This window comes from Amyelois transitella, chromosome 24 (genome assembly GCF_032362555.1).
Source record: "Amyelois transitella isolate CPQ chromosome 24, ilAmyTran1.1, whole genome shotgun sequence".
NCBI classification, from domain to species: domain Eukaryota; kingdom Metazoa; phylum Arthropoda; class Insecta; order Lepidoptera; family Pyralidae; genus Amyelois; species Amyelois transitella.
In genome coordinates, this window is record NC_083527.1 from 3,122,220 (window position 1) to 3,142,314 (window position 20,095).

Consider the following 20,095-nt stretch of genomic DNA (forward strand, 5'->3'; position numbering starts at 1 on the left):
TGAAGTGACACTTACAAAGAAATAAGTTACATAGAAACATATCATAAACCTAAATGGTTACATTTTTTCCTTGGATTTCCTTCATTTAGGGTTCATCAAAGCACAATCCGATTTCTCAGTTTTTTGCGCATTCCCAGTTGCAAGCTCCACAATAGTGTTTCAGGGCCTCGGGTCAGCTTTCCTACTACCATGTACGAGTGTAGGTTGCATTTTGTCCTCTATGTTAAATTACTATATCAGATGTAACACTAGTGAGGGGACAATGATAAAATTAATATCTATGTATTTTTATAATATATTTGATTTTATAATCCTAGTCTTCTGGCGGTTCGTCGTAACGCTTCTGGTGTGGGTAGAAAGGCGGTCCATAATCATCTTTTTTCCCATCTTTCGCCTGAGAAGGCAGGCCCATCCATTGAGGATACCAGTACAGACCCTAAAAAAACAAAAACATACAAAATAATTTTAATGCAAAAATTATAGACGTTACTAACTTGATTTAAAATCTTACTGAAAGTGTCCAAACTTTACTCGTATATGTTCATAGTATTACCATTATAACGATATAAGTGTCAAAATAAATTAAATGCGAATTTGTATGTGATTAAATGAGGATAACGTCAATTAGTGGTAACGCGATGGTAGGTACTAATGCAATTCAATACAAATGCACATTTACATACTTTGTCGACTTGTTCAAGTACAACTCGCTCTAACTCCACCGATTCGAAAAATGTGCATTAATAAAAGGATCAGATTTCTTAATCTTATTTATATTGGTGCCGTTAAATTGGCACCAATACAAATAAGAATAGAACATCTCTTTCCCATGGATGTCGTAAAAGGCGACTAAGGGATAGGCTTCTAAACTTGGAATTCTTTTAGGCGAGTTCCTATTCGAATATCAATTCTATCATTAAGCCTATCAGCTGAATATGGCCTATCAGTTTCTACATCGCAAGAGAAATATAGTGATTATATGAATGAATTTCTTAATAGCGTTGGGAGCATATTTTATTTTTATTTTAATAACGTTTTGCTATGCCTTTGGGTTATGCATTACATTTTTTTTGGAAATATTGCCAGCTAATATTTAAGTCGCAATATGGCGAGGTTTGCTATACAGGATGACATTTAAAACAACTGCATCCTTTTAAACATAGACTATACCCATGCTTCTGAGCCGTTTGAGCCTATTTTTATTTAAATTAAACGTCGTCATTTTCACATTTAAAAAACCCTCAAAAACTACGTCACACGCTTTAATACAGACCAATACTACAAAAAGAAATTAAAACTAAACATATAAATAAATGTCTGAAAAAGAAATTATTTTTCTAGTATCAAGATCAAGTAAAGTACAGAGTTGTCGAGATCGCTCAGCTGAATGAATTGTGTCGTTGACCTCTGAATCTTACGCGTCGCTTTTCCGCCGGCCGGGGCGATATGGCGTATTTAGGATCGTGGATTTTGATACTTTTATTTTTATCGTACTTTCTGAAATATGAACCGATAATTTTCTTTTAACGTTTTTAAATATCCTTTAGATGACATTTGACAGTTAAATTTATGCAGTTGAATTAGAAGTCACCCTGTATTTCTGGTCAAGATTTAAAAACAAGCATACCGGGCCTGCGTTGTTGCACGTCCACCGGTCGTCGTGCAAGTCCACGGTGTCCAGGTAACTCTTGCCCGCGATGGACCCGTAGTTGGGTGGGTATACGAAGAAACAACCGTTCAGCAAGTCTGCAAAAGAGAGAATTATCCTGATCTGATCATAGTTAGGAAGTTCGCGATTTGATCAAGGCTTAGGCTTTTTTTTCTATTCCTGTCAATATTGAGTCTTTCACATCACAATTTTCATCATAACAGTTTTTTTTTTAATTTTTTTCAATTATTTTTAGTTTCTATTTTTTTTTGTCAATTTATATATTAAATATGTTCAGTTATGAGTTTATGAAAGAAAGGAGAATTGTTTATTTGGTAGATAAACTAATAATAACGACCATAAAATAAAATGACCTATAAAATATGCACAAGAATGGTCCTCGCCCAGCATGTGTCGTGGCTAGGCCACACAGATTACCCTAATCTCTGCTAAGCAATGATACATTTTCTACGAGTACCATCATTAAAAATATGAACAAAAATTATGGTGATACAACTTACAAGGTGTGGTGATGTTGTCATCATCTTCATCCGGCTTGGGTGTGGGCTCCACGTACGGCGGCACCGGGTCTATTCCCGTGCCCGGATCTCCGGGAATTAAGAAGGGTCCTGTTTTTAAATAAAGATATAATTAATATAACGAAATTTTCGGTGTAGAGATGAATTCGTTAAAAAAATATTGATGTCTGCATGGTTACGAGTAAGTATTTTGCCTAAGAAGAAGTTGGTATGGTGATTTCTCTAAAGAGAAGTAGTGTTGATCAAGTCTATTGAACAACGTTATATATTGAACACTCGGTTCCGGTCCTTGAGTTTTATTGCCATCTTTAGTGAAGGTTTGTTATGAATTTACAAGAAAATTGTATAAACTTATTCATGTCTAAAATTACCTCCATAATGGTTGGTGTAATTCCACTCACAAACATGGTGGTCGCATACCAAAGGCGTATGTTTTTCTTTCGTATAGTAGGTTTGTCCGTTTGGTATCGTCTGAAACAAACACTAGCTTATAGACCACTAAGAGACCATCTTAGAAATTCATAATAATTCTTCTGGCAATCCAGTTGCGGCCATTCTTGAACACACGGACTGTGACAACGATCCAGGAGAGCAAAAGATAATTGAAACTTGACCAGAAATAGTGTAGGTACCTGTTGTTATATATATTTTAAACGTTATAGTATAGGCACATTTGTATAGTAATAAAAGGAGCCTTAATATTATTTTAGGCGTTGGATTAAGTTTACTTTTTTAAAAATTGTTGCCAATAAATTTTTTAAATCTCTTTAATAAGCATTATGGCGAAGTAAGTAAATAATTTCTGATTAAGCTTTAAATGGACCAAATTTATGCTACCTATAGTATAATGGATGATAGTAAATCGCTAACTCCTATCTCTCTCATCAACAAAAGATTGATTGGGTCCTTAAATATTTAAATAAGCCCGAAAATCCAATAAATTGAAATGCAAATAAAACCTACCAAAAGATAGTCGTGGTGTCTATACCGAAGACCCTGGATGTTAAAGTCCAGGATGAAAGATCCGGAAGTGACGATGCAGGAGGCGGCCGTGAGAGGAGGCAGCTTGTACATGACCAAGCCACATTTGACGATGGCTTTGGGCAAGGTTGTGACGTCCCTTTCTTGCTGGAGAAGCTTCTTGAATGGAAACCTTCGTAAAAAGCAAGTGTATTAGCATACGGGATAAGGCTTATAGACTTGGGATTCTTATTTAAGGTGACGGGCTTGCAACCTATCACTACTTGAATCTTATCATAAAGACAAATAGCAGAACGTGGCCTATTAATCTTCAAGACTGTTAGCTCTGTCTTTCCGCAAGGAATATAAACTTGACCATACATATGTATGTATGATAATAAGCATACTAGCTACACGCCACGGCTTCGACCGTACATAACATCTATAGATAATGTACAGTCTGTGTAATAGCATGTCAACACAACACAAATTCACCGCACATTCGCCTCAATAACTGCGTTATAGAGTTCCATGAAGGTTAACGCTTTGCTAATATTAGAAATAAGGTTTGTAACTTTGTTTGTTAGTGAGGGCTTATCTTCGGAGATATTGAACCGATCAAGAAAATTCTTTCAACGTTTTAACGGTACATTATCTGCGGGTATTATAGGATATGTATTTACCACGGGCCAAGCGGTGGCGGGTCACTAAAGGTACTACATGGCCCTGTACCCTGTGGGTGCCGCGGATTCTTGGCAACCCAACCCATCATAATGGTTCTTTATCATCTTACCTGAATATACAAACTCCTAAATGGCACTCCAGTCCATGAAGGAAGTTATCCGTCGGGAAAGAGATGCTGGGGTCGTCAAGGAGGTAGTACTTCTTTTCGTCGTGGTAATGAAGGAAGCCGAGGAAGACGAAGGACCGTTCCTTGCAGTACGGGGCGACCCCGCGGCCCATGTGATAGATGTCGCTGTACAACTCTGATAGAAAGATGTAGACGTTCTTCCCGCAGTAGTATTCTAGAATGGCATAATTATTTCAAATAAAAATGTGATATCACTCATATATGTACATTACCATCGTCATCACTATCCACTAAACCAAAAAAGAATAGGACCACTCCATCTCTTTCCCATGGATGTCGTAAAAGGCGACTAAGGGATAGGCTTACAAACTTGGGATTCATATTTTTGGGCGATGGGCCAGCAACCTGTCACTGTTTGAATCTCTATTCTTCCATTAAGCAAAATAGCTGAACGTGGCCATTCAGTCTTTTCAAGACTGTTGGCTCTGTCTACCCCGCAAGGGATATATATGGACGTGACCATATGTCTGTATGTATGTAAAAATGTGATAAGGAAAAATTGTAAAGTAAAAGGAGATATAGTGACAGGAAAAGAAAAGGTATTGCTAAACGATGAAAACAGGTTGAGTTAGCAAGTTACAAGGAGAGTGTGTATGGGAAGGTTACAGAGAGAACGAACTGGATCAAATGAGGGACGTCCTGGTGAAAGGAAAGGTCAAGAGTACCTACCCTACTACGCCGAATTTGCATGAAGAGAGTAATGAATGTGGACGAAGCTAAAAAAGTATGCCTCTAAAATCTTGAGTCTAATAAAACCAGCGTGTGTAAATAAAATTTTACGTGCTGTAAAAAATTACCAAATAAAAAGTATTTAGTCAAATTTAGATTCTAAAACCCAATCTCCACTACATCCACAATAAGAACAGTTTAAGGAATTAACCCTCTGCTAGAAATCACACGGAGAGGCTATTATTTGTTGTTCTCCTCATATTTTATTTCAAAGGGCGTTTTCGTTTACCGCTGTATCTATCTTAGCCGTTTCATAGAGGCGTGGTGATTTTGTTGATGAAGAGGTGTATGTATATCCATCTCCTGCTGACCTTGGCTCATGTAGAATTCCATGGGAACTGGCCCAGTGTACGTGGCCTTCCTCTCAGCAGCTATAGAGTTGTGGTTCTCGTACATCGTCAGCATGTTATCGATTACGTCGTCCAAGGTGATGAGAAGAACCTATAACATGTCAAAATATTGAAGCTTTTGTTCACTCGTTTTGTTCGAATTTTTCTCGTGGAAGACTCACAAAGTGCTTCAGGATTTGTCAAAAATACCTACAAATAATCTTTGACCAAGGGACCACTCGAATGTCATCTCTTCTATTCTGTTTTCAATATTTATTTTCAACCAATCACAGATAAGTTTGAAATTAACAAAAACATCCCTAATGCAATAAGAGCTCTATGTAAAATTTGAATGTACGGAGACATAGGTAAGGCTCAGTTCAGAGTTTACCTTTAATTCCTGGATATGAAGTTTTATAAATCGTCCCAAATGGTCGGTGGCAATGTGAACTCGTTCGTTGATTAGATACTGAAAAATAATAAATGAACATTTAACACTTACACATACTTAAACGAAAAGTAGTAAGCGTACGCATTTCTTTAAAAAACTCACTTATATAACGTCATAGATAGAACTAACAGCGTAGGTACCTGAATTTTAAATTTTCCGTCCGAAACGAAAGTCCTTGTTTCTCTAAGAGAGAGAGAGAGAAGAATTATGGATAACCGATGGCCAGCCATTTTGCTAAGGACTAACAGACTTTTTGATTTGTTTCTTGATCCACTTTTAACAAAAATGTTGCCTTACCTGGTCTTCGGCAGTCTTTATACGCAGCATTTCGTTTTGATACAACCACAAGTTGTCCAGTTTATCCGTGGGGTCGTGACCGTAGATCTCAAACGCGTCGATGATCATAGCCAGGGTGAGGTTCTGGTTGGGCTCCAAGCAACATGGGTGGTTCCGTATGTTGTAAGCCTGGTAGAAGAAGAGATATTTGGAGAGATAACTGTCTTTTTGAAATAAATGCTAGGAAACTGATCTCGAAAATGATCTGGGAGTGTCCCCGCCAAGACGAGCCAAGCAAGTCGCAAATAGCAGATAAATATTTTTAAAATGAATATTTAACTTAGGTTAACTGATAAAATAGTCTGCAGTTTTCAGAGTAACGTCAGTTCAGTAAAAATATGCCCAATTAATTTGCCTGTAGGTGTTGATTACAAAGATTGTTAGTTTTACCGTGGGTAGTTGTGCCGTGTGGTTCTCCCTACTAAAGAATAGGACTACTTAATTTCTTTCCCGTGGATGTTGTAAAAGGCGACTAAGTGATAAGCTAATACACTTAGGATTCTTGTAGGCGATGGGCTAGCAACCTGCCACTATTTGATTCTCAATTCCATTATAAAGCCATACAGCTGAACGGGGCCTTTCAATCTTTTCGAGATTTCTGGCTCTGTCAACCCCGCATAGGATAAAGACGTGGTAATATGTATGTTAGTTTTAGTGTGTTAGTTAAACGTGGCCTGTCAGTTCTTTCGAGACTGTTGATTCTGTCTACCCCGTAAGGGATAAAGACGTGATTATATATATAAAACATAGGTACATAGGTACTTACAGTTATATGAACCCAGCCGAGACATAATGCAAGCAGAACGCATGCTTGTATGAATGCGTCCATTTTTCCCGGGCTGAAGGCGCGAAAACGCCAGTTATTTTTAATTGGAATTGTTATTAATTGGTTTTTTGTTATCAACAACAAATACTGTTTTGTAGATACAATTTATTTCTTGCGTCTTTGCCTCTATTTTTTAGAGCACAGAGTATTTTTTATGATCATCGATGTTTCGTTATGGTTACTCTTCAAACTCTGTTTTGTAATAAGTATATGACTTGTAGCCTGATTTTTTATTTATTTACTTATTTTTCATTTATCTATTACAACGTGTTATTATAGGCTTATCCCAAAGAAACATCGCGTAAGTAATTATATAAAAATATACCTCGTTTGTGAATTTCGCTAGTCTTTTTTTTTTTTTGGACAAATTACACAGATTGAGTTAGCCTCGAATATTTGAATTGAAATTGAAATTTGAGTATTTGAATTAAGATCTCAGTATCAAGTCTTGAGTTTATTTTGAGGCTAATTCGATTTGTGTAAATTATATCAGGTATATGTTTATTTATTTATACATACATACACATTATCTCGTCCTCATCTCTAAAGGGGTAGACAGAGCCAATAGTTTCGTAAAGACTGAAAGATCACGTTTAATTGAGATTGAAATAGTGGCGGGTTTGCTAGCTTATCGCCTTAAAGTAGAATCCCAAGTTAGTCTTTTTCTTAGTCGCTTTTCTATTAAAGTACCGGGCACCACACGGCAATTTATAGCGTGGATCTAAGCCCACTTTAGGTCAATAAGTCGCTTTACTACGGAGGCAGTTTCTGGGTTAGTGTCTAATAAAACAAAAATATCGCATAACACTTTATATTATTTAAAATACACACCTAGAATTGTTCATTTCATCACAATACATGTATTTATTTATACAATATTATTGCAGTTGGATACATTTCTAAATATGTTCAAAAACTGGCGTTGATCGAAACTTACATGCACAAACATTGTTTACACTTTTTTTTCATTTTAATGGGACCTTATAAAGTCATTCAAATTATTGTCTTTCGTAAATTATACAAATATCTAAATGAGTTTCTACAAAAATTTACTTTTTGTGTGCAAGTTTTTACAATCACACGAGAAATCTATTTGCTATGCGTGATTTAATATGTGAATTATGATAAGTATATTTGATATTTCAAGTCAGTCAGTACACTGTCCACTTTCGAAGGATCTCATCGTCGGGGGCCGATTTTGGATGCAGTACATCATCAGGTTATACGTACTTTTCGTCATAATAAATGTATTATTTTATCAACATGTAGTCAGAAGTCTGGTAAATTTCAGCTCAATCGGTTAAAGATTTCTGCTTCAAATTCAGTTGTAAGATTCCACCCGTACAAACATATTTACATTGCAAGTTGTATTAAAGCTGATAATAAAATTTAGGTTAGACTCAATGATGACAAAATTTTATTTAATGGCACCGTATCAATCATTACTAATACATTAAGCTGTACTATTTGTCTGCTTACAACAACAGAGTGTGAAAACGGTACTCATATAAATATGAAGAGAGAGAATGTTCCTTCTTACATGTGATATGTAAATTTTAACATATAGCTTACGGCATTTTATAAACATCTGTAAAGAAAATTTGGATTAACAATCAAAAGATATGTATTTTTTTACTTTATATTTACGTCGTATTCTATGGTACCAGCTTAAAAAATAAAAACAACAATCCAATAATCCAAAATTATGTGTTACAGAGTTTTGTATACGACATTATTTTCACACACATGCCATCTCTCCATCACCTATAAATATTGTTACTAATCTATATAACATGTATTATTATCCTATATTCAACAACAATATTATGTTTCGAAATGGAAGACATTATTATATTTTAGGTATACATTACAATTTTATCACAATAAAACAACTAAATTTGTTAATTATTGTAATTTTTTTCATAAACATGTTATTGTCAAAATTCAAGGGAATATATTATTTGTACAGTTCACAAAAATCAAAATGTAATGAATGTACCTATAGCAATAAATATTATTTTCTCGGTTTTATGAAAAATGCTTATTTTTATAATAATATGTATGTATAAACATGTCTCAAACATTACGCAATGTTATATCTTTTTAGCAAAAGCAAAAGTCTATTCGACATAGCTATCATATTTTAATTGGAAGACTTCGTTGTTATAACTCCAAAAAGTAAATAGGTATTCATCTTGGAAGACATTGATTTTATATAATTTTATATTTAAATTTGTATAAATATTCGCAATAAGCTATTTTACTAATAAAAATGTATACATACATTATGGAAGACATATTTTCTATACTAAAATCATCTTCATTCATCAAAAAACTATATGTATTGTATATAGCCTTATAAACTAGTCATGACTTGCAAGAAAATAAATAACCCACGGAAGACGATAACTTTTAATTTGCAACAAAGCCGCTGTGTGCGACAATCCATATGAACGAAGTTTGTATTAATCTAAAAATAGTTCAACAATGACCTATAACTACCATAAATTAGAAGGGTAAGCCTATCTTAAACGCTTTTATGAGAGCAGAGCCAGAATCGTACATACCTATAATTCCGAACAAAACTCCAAGACCTATGATGAAGTAGTCGTAAGCAATGGTGGAACTCTCAAGTTGGCTACCCTTCAATTTCAAATGGAAATACGCAGGCCAGATGAAGCTTAACATAGTACCAGTGAAACTACCGATAAAGCCCATCAGTATAGCGAAATGGGGAATAAATATAGCCATCAAAACTGTAAACATTATCACACCGAGTCTCCAAGCAAGACCCCACACTTTTAACTCTCCATCAAGCGCGTAGATGACAGGAAACAATGTCTTGGGTTTACCCCTAAAGAGAGCGCGTTCTAGCAAATCACATGCGGCGTAATACGGCAGAGGGTAACTCAGCACAGCTTTGACTACGAGGAAAAAATTCACAAGTCCCTTGAAACCAGCAGATCGCAGATTATTAGTTATCACTTGCTGAGTATCATTTTGGAATGTCAAAAAGCAAAGGTATCCAAAGATGGATTTGAAGGCTGCTGCCGCAATATGGGACCAATCCAACATCCACTCGAATTTAGAGCGATCTTCCATGTTTCCTTCGAGAGTGGGCAAGAAAATCTGAGACGTGTAAGAGAATACGATAACTCCTAAACTGATGGGAAAGTTTTCGAAGTCTAAACTCCATTTGACTTTACCCCAGCCCCATTCACCGATGTAGAGAATACAGTAGCCAAGCACAATAGCGTTTATTATCAAGTGACTCATAGTGCACCAAAAGGACAGCATACTGACACTTTTAAGAGACTTCAAGAACGCTAGTGGAAGAAGAAATATTCCTGTGAGCATCATCCATGATCGCGTATCAATGGAACCATCAGGAAAGGTTCCGATCATAAGGTCTCCACAGACAACGACATAAAGGATGCAAGTCATGAGAAGTTCAATGATTTGGGCTATATTGACAATACGTGCACCATATTTTCTGCCAAAGCATTCTTTGGCAATGCTTACATAGGAATCGCGCACTCTTACGCGTTGTCCTGTTACTGGATCGTCTTCGTACAGGCATTCAACCAGTATTTTTCCGGTGTAGCAACAGATGTGTGCTATACCAATCATAGCCGCGATGGCCCAGTAGCCTCCTTGAAGTACTGCAAATGGTAGAGATACCACGAACATTCCCTGGAGTAGAAGTACCATTAATCATTATTGAAAATGTTTCAAGAGGCTTTGAAGACGTTTAACACATTACCTTATTATTCGACTTTATAAAATTGGTTTCTATTCAAAAAGTTCTCACCTGAATAGCATTGGTTACATTCCATGCAGCTTGAAACTCGTTGATTTTTGCTCCAGGTTTGCCTCCGCCCTCTTCAAAACCCCCTTCTTCAGAAGAAGCGTAAAAATCAACGCTTTGCATACTCTGGGTCCTGAAATAATTGAAAAAGCCCTTCATATGCCAACTAATAATCAATGCCAACTAAATCTCAAAGCCATCAACTACCATAATTTATTTTTAATACAAAATTAAAAGTCAGTTTATCTTTTTATCGTATTTGTAAGTAGACAATAACTAAAGGCAGATTTTTAAAAAGGCATCTGTCATGGATTTGGACTGCCATCCAGGGCCATCCAGTGGCGAAGAGTAACTCGAGAAAATTTTGTGCCATTTGCAGCCACCTACACAAGTACGCACCAAAACGCAATCAATGCAACTTTATATATTTACCTTGGAGCTCCATCTTGCTGAGGATACGTGTTCTGGTAGCTCGTGAAGGAGTCTTCAGCCTGCAGGTTTCCACTGAGGAATGGGTTGGTAGGATTGGTTGATTGGTACGTCGGGGACGTAGTTTCGTTCATAGTGGATAGCTCGCAGCTCTCGCCCATGTTATCTGTCACGGGAATAAGTTTTTGAGTGTACTTGTACATGTAAAGCCATCAACAGAATACTTTCACTGATGGGGTAGACAGAGCTAACAATCCTGAAAAGACTGATAGGCCACGTTCAGCTGCTAGGCTTAATGATAGAATTGAGATTCAAATAGTGGCAGGTTGCTAGCCCATCGCCTAAAAGATGAATCTGAAATCAGCTGTTAGACCTCAAATGTGTCAAATATAAAATTATGATACATACATTATCATTCAAAATTTTAAATGAATAAAATTGTTGAGCCTATCTGCCATCCGGCATCAAAATATTTGGTGTTAGATTTGGGTTATTTTTTAAAAGGTACATAATTTTAAGATATTTGATAGATAAATGGCAATAAGGTGAAAAACAAAAGAAGTGAATTGGCGAAAAGTTATTGATCGCCATTGTTTTTGGCCCTGTTACAATTCACCTATCGATTATATTTTAGTACCACGTTGAAAAAATTCTCTTTTGTAGTTCATGCAGTATTTTAACTTACCGAGATTCGCAAATCGGACATTCTGTGGGGGTCGAGGGGGAGGTCCAGGCTTATCTGGTATCTGCTGGCGAACTGTCTGCATCGCCACGTCCAGGGCATTCTTGAACGGAGGCAGTTTGAACCGATTTAGGTTTATCATTTTTACTGCTTTTATTTCTTTATTTTCTTCAAGAAATTTCTAATCAATCTTTATTGAACTTTTATTGACGATATGTTATAATATTTTTCATTTATCTATCACTCAAATTGACGTCAACGGGAAGACATGATTTGCTTAATACAATTTATCCTATTTCTAATAATAAATTTGCTTAATTTTTATAATTTTGGAAGACTTCTTTACACTACACTATAACAATGTGGAATTACATTATGTTAATAAATTTTATAGCTTCCCGAGCAGCCATCTTCCCGAATTCACTGTTCCATCTTTGAATTTGAATTCGATTCTTTTGTTTCTTTTTTCACGTTAACACTTTATTGTTCACTTTTACGGCTTATATTTGGTGCGGGGTTTGTTTTTTGTGGGTTTTAACCATTTTAAATATGGTTTTCTTTGACCGATGGCTGCTCGGTGAGATTTTCGCGAGAGTGTGGGGCGGGGATGGGTTGAAACTGTGCGCAGGGTGCGCGGTGTCCCCGATCGATACAAACTAACTTTGAAGGACAATTTTGTTATGATTAAGTTGCTCATTCTTTTTTTAAATTATCAATCAAATATAGCTTTTGTTTATCTGCATGATTTAATATGGTTAAGTTTTGCGTAAATGTAAACTGAATCAATTGAAATACAATTTTTTTATCAGGTGGCGTAATCCGTCACGTAACTTTAGATTTCAGCTTTAACTTTATAGTAACATAGAGTTCTAAAAAAATTAATATAACGTACATTGAGGTAATATTATAACCAGAATAAATGTAAAAAATAATAGTTTTAATTATAATCACCTCCGGGGCAAAAAAATAGTGTATTTTCTTCATTAATTTTATCAAATGTTACATAGAAATGTATCGAGCAATTAAAAATAATTGCTTGTTAAGCAATATAGAATTTTTCAGTTAAGCCCCGTTACCAGCATGTTCCGATCGGGTTATGGGCTGTTCAAAATTCTTTTGTTATCATGTTTTTCTGTTATCGTGGTAAGTAGTACTAACAGTGTGATTTGACTTTTACCTCCATTTGTATGAGAGTTTTTACGCGTTCTATGAAAACGACGAGAAAGCATTATTGCTATTATTATATTCGTAGACCTGCCTGCTACGGCGTAGCAAAAGACTACGTCGTAGCAAATAACTAAGATTTAAAGGACGTCTGTTGTTTTCAGTTAGTAGTATAGTTATAATTATATTTAAGTGATGTGACGTCAATAAGTCATACCTTGTATCCAATTTTGAACATAAATCTATTCTATTCTTAGGTACCTTAAGCACCTCTTTCGATGTAGGTACCATAGTAGGTTTTTATGTTTAATTTTCACTAAAATTCTCGTTACCCTGGAAATTTCGAGAAAACCTTCAAATTCAAATTCAATTCGTGACGTAGGTAATGGGACGTTATAAAAATAAGTGATATAAAATGATACATAAACACATATAATCACGTCTATATCCCTTGCGGGGTAGACAGAGCTAACAGTCTTGTAAAGACTGATAGGCCACGTTCAGCTATTTGTCTTTAAGATAGAATTGAGATTCTAATATTGACGGGTTGCTAGCCCATCGCCTAAAAGAAGAATTTCAAGATTAGAAGCCTACCCCTTAGTCGCCTTTTACGACATCCATGGGAGAGCGATGTAGTGGTCCTATTCTTTTTGGTGCCGGGAACCATACGGCTCACATACATATATAATGATTCCCATAGGATTCATACATCGTGCGCAACCACCCATGCTGCCAAGAGCCGAACGAGAACCTGACCCTGGCCATGGTGATAGACGCGTTCGAGATCTACGGCCACGACCCCACGGACAAGCTGGACCACCTGGCGCACTACCAAATAGAAATGATGAAGATCAAACGGGCCCCAGACCAGGTAACAATTATACACATACATATGATAACTGGTAGAGAATGCCAAACGGCATTAAGTCCGCCTTTTGTACATTTTTGTTTTTTGTGCAATGAAGTTTAAATAAATAAATAAAAATATGATCACGTCTTTATCCCTTACGGGGTAGACAGAGCTAGGATTGGTTGATTGGTACGTCGGGGACGTAGTTTCGTTCATAGTGGATAGCTCGCAGCTCTCGCCCATGTTATATGTCACGGGAATAAGATTTTGAGTGTACTTGTACATGTAAAGCCATCAACAGAATACTTTCACTGATGGGATAGACAGAGCCAACAATCTTATAAAGACTGATAGGCCACGTTCAGCTGTTTGGCTTAATGATAGAATTGAGATTAAAATAGTGACGGGTTGCTAGCCCATCGCCTAAAAGAATCCCAAGTTTATAAGCCTATCCCTTAGTCGCCTTTTACGACATCCATGGGAACGAGATGGAGTGGTCCTATTCTTTTTTTTTATCGGTGCCTGGAACCACACGGCACTATAAGAATTATATATACCTAAGTCATTTTTTGTTTTACTAGTGAATCTAGCCTTATTTCTCAAAATTGTGACGAGTTTGTTTGTTTAAACGAATATATTACCTTTCGTAAGACGTTTTATTTGTTGTCCAGAGTTCGCAAAATTTTTTGTAATGATTTTTTTTCAAAAAAGGGACGATATTTGGCGACTATACCTTACGATAAGTGTGTTGCGTGTTTCAGTACATAATAAACGAGCACGTCCACATAGCGACTGATCATTTGGGGCGGTTCATTTACATGCACATCAAGGAATTGAAGGTAATTTTACTTAACACTGACTTTTGCCAGAGGTATAGCTCCTATAGAAATTTACTATAAACCCTTCCTATTTTCTTCGTTTGTGATTTAAACCTTTTTTATTCCTAAGAGGAATTTGGTTGTTTCATGACAAAAATAGTTTTTTAACACATGTCTAAATCCATTTTCTCCTAATACTACTTCTTTTTTCTCAATAGTTTGAAGTTGTTAATAATATTTCTAATACGTGTTATGAGCATGAAACAACAGCTTAAATTTAACATCTTTCTTTTCTGCCTTTTTTCTACGCCCGTGTCTATCTTTACCTAAATCTGTATTTTTTGTTGTGTGCTACTGTAATCTCTTCTAGAAGCCTATACTCGTATGTCAAATTTTAACAGTTTAGGCTTCGCGTTGATCCGTCATGAAATTGGTTCCTTCTCTGTTCTTTGTGGTGAAGAAGTACATCGTGAGAAATCCTACAGGTTTTCAGGCAACTGGATAGGTTAGGTTCCTCTGCAAAGGTTGCGAAGATGAGATGGGAGTAGCTCCGTGTAAAAACCTGACTCCCTTTATGATTATGGTCAAAAAGCGCACTCCGGGCTTCTCTTCATAGGTGAGGATGTAACCAGGACTAACGTCAGGGAGAAGAAGAATAATCAGCTTGATCTAATAAGCAAAAAGGAAAGTACCTAGTTTCCTTTTTACTCCTTTGATGTATTTTCATATTGAATTTCTAGCTCCCTTATGTTTAGAAGAAAAAGCCAGATCGTTAACTCTTTTAGATGAAGAATTTCTAGCCCCTTACCTTAACATAATTAACCTAGATGTTTTCAAGGTACTACTGATAGCACTAGATGACGCCATAGACAATATGCTGACGATGTACGACAACCACAACGCTATCAAGTCTGAGAGAGTAGCTACGTACAACTCGGCTATGGGAGGGGTTGTACCTGCGGAGTTTTATTTGAGTCAAGGTTCGTATTAGGCATTATTATTAATTTTTCTTTTAATGTTCATGAATTAGTTTCGCTAAAACTTAAACATTGGTGAAATAATCGCTGTAAGATCAGCGTTGATTACTAAAAAAATTAATTGCTATGCCGTAGGTATTCCGCAAGGCAGTATTTTTGATCCAAATATTATTATAAATTTCGCTTTTTGATTCTACACAGTTTTTTTTTGTTTATTACAGAGTTCTATTGCGGCAAGAATGTATACATTTTCATATCGGAACTATACAGTGATATCTATAACATGGGGCGGGGGCCGTCCCCTTACTGTCTGGGAAGAGCCTTCCACTTTCTTGGCTTTATACATTTCATGGACGATAAGCACTACTACTTGGAGGAAGACCCGTCTGTCGTCTTCCAGATGGATAATTACATTCATGGGCTGGAGTGTCATCTGTCAGTTTGTATATTTAGGTGAGTAATGTTTTTCTTAATCAGGAAGAAATGGAGGTACGTCTAGGTTCAAATCCTACTTTGAGCAAGTATCAATGATTCTTTTTTGAGTTTTGTACACTAGTTTTCATGCTTAACGACGCTCTTACAGTGAGAACATTGTGAGAAAATTTGCATTCAGACAATTGATTCAATATGGTTTAGGTTCCCTTGCAAAGGTGGCGGAGGTAAGGTCATGTAAAACCTGACTTACGCAATCTTGGGTCATGGTCATGGATGAATCTGGGATTAACACCAGAAAGAAGAACACTACATTCCTAGATAAGTTATTGGTTTATGCATCATAGTTGAAGATAATATTATTAAACAACTACTTATGTGTCTGTTTGTTTCCTTAATAAAGATAAATTAATTAATAAATAGATCCTTTATGTCATCTAGGAGTGTACCAATTGAAGTAAATTAGCGGGATTTTACGTTTAACACGGATGGAGTCGCGAGCGTAGGTACTCTAGTAATTTTATCGACCTACGGTGAAGCAAAAAGGAGTGTTATGATTTTAACTGTATGGTAATATCAAGGTTCCCATTCAAGAAGAATCTGCAACACACCCGAGACATATCCTCGATGCCGAAAGCCATAGTGAAGTGTGGTCTGGTGACGTACAAGTTGCCGCCCCTCACCGCGGCTCTGTGCGTCATCACCTCGGGCTCATTCATCCTGGACTTCAACATCCAGGGCATCCGGTACAGGCACCACGACTACTTTCTCGTAAGAAGCATTTTTTCCTAAATTTTATTGCTACGACATCGCAGTATCTCTTTAGTGGACCCTGGTCTCTAAGGGCAAATTAGAACTTTGAGAAATGGTCTGTGGAAACCGAGGGCCCACCGTTCAGACTGACCTGATCATTGAACCTCAAAACCCTAAGTCAGCAAGCTGACTCCTAGGAAATGCTCTTTCATATACATTGCTGTATTGTAACAGCGCGTATAGCCGGCGCTGGCTAACGGCGCATCTCGCCAGCGTCACTCTGTAACCAGCCTCAACTATTTACTGAAAGCAGGTTATAATGGAAAAAGCTTGTTTTCTGCAGTGAGCCACTAACTAGAGTGAAGAAAGATGGAGGATGAAACCGATCGAGTAATAGCGCGAATTGCACCTTGGGAATTGAATTAGTATTTTGCTTCAGAGCCAAGAGTTCTTTACCTAATCAGAATAAATTTCAGTTAAGTGTGGGTTGATCACGTTCATACCCTTTTACATCTTGGTCTTCAACATCTGTTCAGGTTGAAATCATATGGCGTTGTCATGATAACAACGACATAAATTTTTCAGACTATCCCTAACGGCGCGACGTACTACACCAAGGAGCCGCAGTCACCACTGGCTTGCGACCACCACGTCTGCGAGTGGAACAACACTAACTTCTATGGGGGTAGGATTAATCAATCTTTTTTTTGCGTCAATCACTTCTTAAAATAATAATCAAGTTTTTTCATGTTTTTTAATGTAGACAATGTGAATTCGCGTCTGCGATTTAGATTTAAGACATCTATATTTGTAAATTGACGTCCGATGAAAATGCTGCAGTGTAGTTTGTTCCGCCGCTTCTTCTACACATGCGCTTTGGAAGCGGTAGTAGTTATAATTAGATTTAAGTTATGTGACGTCAATAAGTGATACCTTGTATCCAATTTTGAAAATAAATCTATTCTATTCTATTCTAATAAATTGTCATGGCGTTTGTCCTTGAGGAGCCCAGGGTCTTAATAATCACGATTCAGGAGTAGGTTAGTTAGGAAATTAAGAACTTACTTGAAGTATTTTATGGGAAAGATATGGAAATGCCCATTTTTTTTATGTGTACGTACGTTTATGCGTCGCCCATTCGACGGCGTAGAATAGCGCACACTACCGTCGAATCACACCGATTGAAAACTCAATAAAATAACGACCCTATTACAAGAACATTGAACTTAAAATCGAAAAACAAAATGTCACTTGTTATCTCGCGTATAAAAGTGGAACAATTTAGTGGCCAGTTCTGTTCGCGGGTTCAAATGGCGCGCTCTGATAGGCTCAACCGCTCAATTATTTTCGCGCCATACAAACATTTTACTCCTGCGCAGCTTGCCAGTGTAACATATAAAAGTGGTAATACCTTGTACATATTACAATGAATTTTAAAAAATATTAAAAAACAGATGTTTCTAGTAACTTTTTACTTCTACTTTAGGTCCATTCGTAGTCCCCGGAGACCCCGGCACGGGGCTGTCGCCGCCGCCGCCGTTCGTGGAGCGCACGACGGAGTCCTATCTGTTCACCACTCCGGACACGCCAACAGGCGACAATACTACCGGTAAGTACCAACACGTTTTCATACACTTTCAAAATCACGTCTTTTTCTTTTACGGGGAAGACAAAGCCACCTGTCACGGTCATGTGTCGTCTCACAAGAGTTCAACCATGCAGGTAATTTATTGCTTCAATTTTATTGTATGCAACAGGCAAGAAATTTGCATCATGTAAATGGCGCTTTATAGTTGGCTTCGTCTACCTCGGAAGGAATAAAATGTGTGTGTTTGTTGTTTTTATATAATGATGCCTTTAACTAGTTTCGTATGAAATGATTTAAATAATTCTAAATTGTTTAACATTTTCTTTCAGACTGTAAGTACAATTTTTTTTTAAAGTTCTATAGCACTTAAAACATTACAATTAGACATCAAAACTTAATAATGCAATGTCTTAATGATGATGCCAATGAGATTCTTGTTTCATCTTTAAAATGTTTAGGAAGGAAATATTAATAACAATATTTTATAACGAGACAACAAAAAACGCAAAGATTTGGGAAATCTATATATTAAACTAGAGGCGGCCCGCGACTTCGTCCGCGCGGAATCAATCCCGCGGGAACTCAGGGATAAAAAGTAGCCTATGTGTTCATTAATAAGTCGCCCGGGTCTTCAGCTACCTACATAGCAAATTTCATCGTAATCGGTTCAGTAGTTTTTGCGTAAAAGAGTAACAAACATCCATACTGACATACACACAAACTTTCGCATTTATAATATTAGTAGGATAATTAAATGTACTTTTAGATTAATTGACTAAAATTGCTCGTCTACGTAGTTTCCCTGGAAGGCTGCTGGTTCATTTTCCCCCCGAACTACGGCTCCATCGCCGGGGTCAGTTATCTGGACCCGCTGGCAGTCCACGACCACCGCTACACTTGTCAGGCCACTGGGAACAAGGTGAGTTCACACCCTAAATAATAAAACGGTGAACATATTTTACGTCTTTCCGAGGATTTGCTCTGTCTTCCCCGTAAGAAATAAAGTCGTGATGGTATGTGTGCAATGGCGTGATAGGCCAGGTAAACGCATCCGGCTCGAAGGACCACTTGTTAACGACGGATACACACGCGTTCCGTTAAACAGTTTTGTTATTTATCAATCTATTTTATGCAAAATAAAGTATTGTTTTGCAAAATAAGGTGCCGTGTGGTTCCCGGCACCAATAAAAAAAAAAGAATAGGACCACTCCATCTCGTTCCCATGGATGACGTAAAAGGCGACTAAGGGATAGGCTTATAAACTTGGAATTCTTCTCTTAGGCGATGGGCTAGAAACCTGTCACTATTTGAATCACAATTCCATCATAAAGCCAAATAGCTGAACGTGGCCTATCAGTCTTTTCAAGACTGTTGGCTCTGTCTACCCCGCAAAGGATATAGACGTGTTTATATGTATGTATGTATGTAAAGTAATTTTTTTAAACGAAATAATTTCCAGGGTCTGTATTGGTACCCACAATGGATGGGGGCGCCGCCCCACCACCCGTACCCGCAGCCCGGGGACATGTCCGCGCAGCCCGCCCCCCGCTCGCCGTTCTACCCCCACCAGCAGGACACCATGAAACTACCGCCCAAAGTTTAGTCGTAAATAACTTGATAAATAAAATAAATGATAAATTACAATGGGTCTTATTTAATGTAGTGTTTTAGAATTATATTTTGAGGATCGTGTAATTTGTTAGACTGAATGGCCACGTTCAGCTATTTGGCTTAATGATAGAATTGAGATTCAAATAGTGACAGGTTGTTAGCCCATCGCCTATAAAAGAATCCCAAGTTTGTAAGCCTATTCCTTAGTCGCCTTTTACGACATCCATGGGAAAGAGATGGAGTGGTTCTATTCTTTTTTGTATTAGTACCGGGAACCACACGGCACACGTTGGG

At 37.1% G+C, this 20,095-nt stretch overlaps 3 protein-coding genes across 3 annotated transcripts; 1 reads left to right on the plus strand and 2 right to left on the minus strand.

Annotated features, from left to right (window-relative positions):
- Positions 1 to 313: 313 nt before the first annotated feature.
- Positions 314 to 6,692, minus strand: LOC106135815 (uncharacterized). The gene is made up of 10 exons (XM_013336201.2): positions 6,630 to 6,692; positions 5,825 to 5,992; positions 5,468 to 5,545; positions 5,059 to 5,188; positions 3,941 to 4,172; positions 3,151 to 3,340; positions 2,559 to 2,658; positions 2,170 to 2,277; positions 1,628 to 1,746; positions 314 to 436 (listed from the first exon to the last, which is right to left on the minus strand). Exons 1-10 carry the CDS (start codon positions 6,690 to 6,692, stop codon positions 314 to 316), a joined length of 1,311 nt encoding a protein of 436 aa, XP_013191655.2.
- A 2,505-nt stretch (positions 6,693 to 9,197) lies between these two features.
- Positions 9,198 to 11,844, minus strand: LOC106135906 (vesicular inhibitory amino acid transporter). Its single transcript, XM_013336310.2, has 4 exons — positions 11,612 to 11,844; positions 10,930 to 11,092; positions 10,501 to 10,630; positions 9,198 to 10,382 (listed from the first exon to the last, which is right to left on the minus strand). The coding sequence occupies exons 1-4, from the start codon at positions 11,748 to 11,750 to the stop codon at positions 9,198 to 9,200; spliced, it is 1,617 nt and encodes a 538-aa protein (XP_013191764.1). The 5' UTR covers positions 11,751 to 11,844.
- Positions 11,845 to 12,688: 844 nt separating this feature from the next.
- On the plus strand, positions 12,689 to 19,793 carry LOC106135814 (uncharacterized). Its single transcript, XM_060951396.1, has 10 exons — positions 12,689 to 12,751; positions 13,473 to 13,643; positions 14,384 to 14,461; positions 15,279 to 15,420; positions 15,639 to 15,870; positions 16,431 to 16,620; positions 17,188 to 17,287; positions 18,089 to 18,211; positions 18,988 to 19,109; positions 19,650 to 19,793. Exons 1-10 carry the CDS (start codon positions 12,689 to 12,691, stop codon positions 19,791 to 19,793), a joined length of 1,365 nt encoding a protein of 454 aa, XP_060807379.1.
- The last annotated feature ends 302 nt before the right edge of the window (positions 19,794 to 20,095 follow it).

Bases quoted from the DNA above. Each gene is read 5' to 3' on its own strand.
- LOC106135814 (XM_060951396.1), top strand. From the start codon at position 12,689: ATGTTCCGATCGGGTTATGGGCTGTTCAAAATTCTTTTGTTATCATGT. The intron at 14,462-15,278 runs GTAATTTTACTT...GATGTTTTCAAG, and splicing joins TGCACATCAAGGAATTGAAG to GTACTACTGATAGCACTAGA. The intron at 16,621-17,187 runs GTAAGAAGCATT...TAAATTTTTCAG, and splicing joins GGCACCACGACTACTTTCTC to ACTATCCCTAACGGCGCGAC.
- LOC106135906 (XM_013336310.2), bottom strand. From the start codon at position 11,750: ATGATAAACCTAAATCGGTTCAAACTGCCTCCGTTCAAGAATGCCCTG. The intron at 11,093-11,611 runs GTAAGTTAAAAT...TTCCCGTGACAG, and splicing joins TGTCCGATTTGCGAATCTCG to ATAACATGGGCGAGAGCTGC. The intron at 10,631-10,929 runs GTAAATATATAA...CAATTATTTCAG, and splicing joins CAGCAAGATGGAGCTCCAAG to GACCCAGAGTATGCAAAGCG.
- LOC106135815 (XM_013336201.2), bottom strand. From the start codon at position 6,692: ATGGACGCATTCATACAAGCATGCGTTCTGCTTGCATTATGTCTCGGC. The intron at 5,189-5,467 runs GTAAACTCTGAA...GACATGTTATAG, and splicing joins TTCATATCCAGGAATTAAAG to GTTCTTCTCATCACCTTGGA. The intron at 4,173-5,058 runs GTCAGCAGGAGA...ATGCCATTCTAG, and splicing joins GGAATTCTACATGAGCCAAG to AATACTACTGCGGGAAGAAC.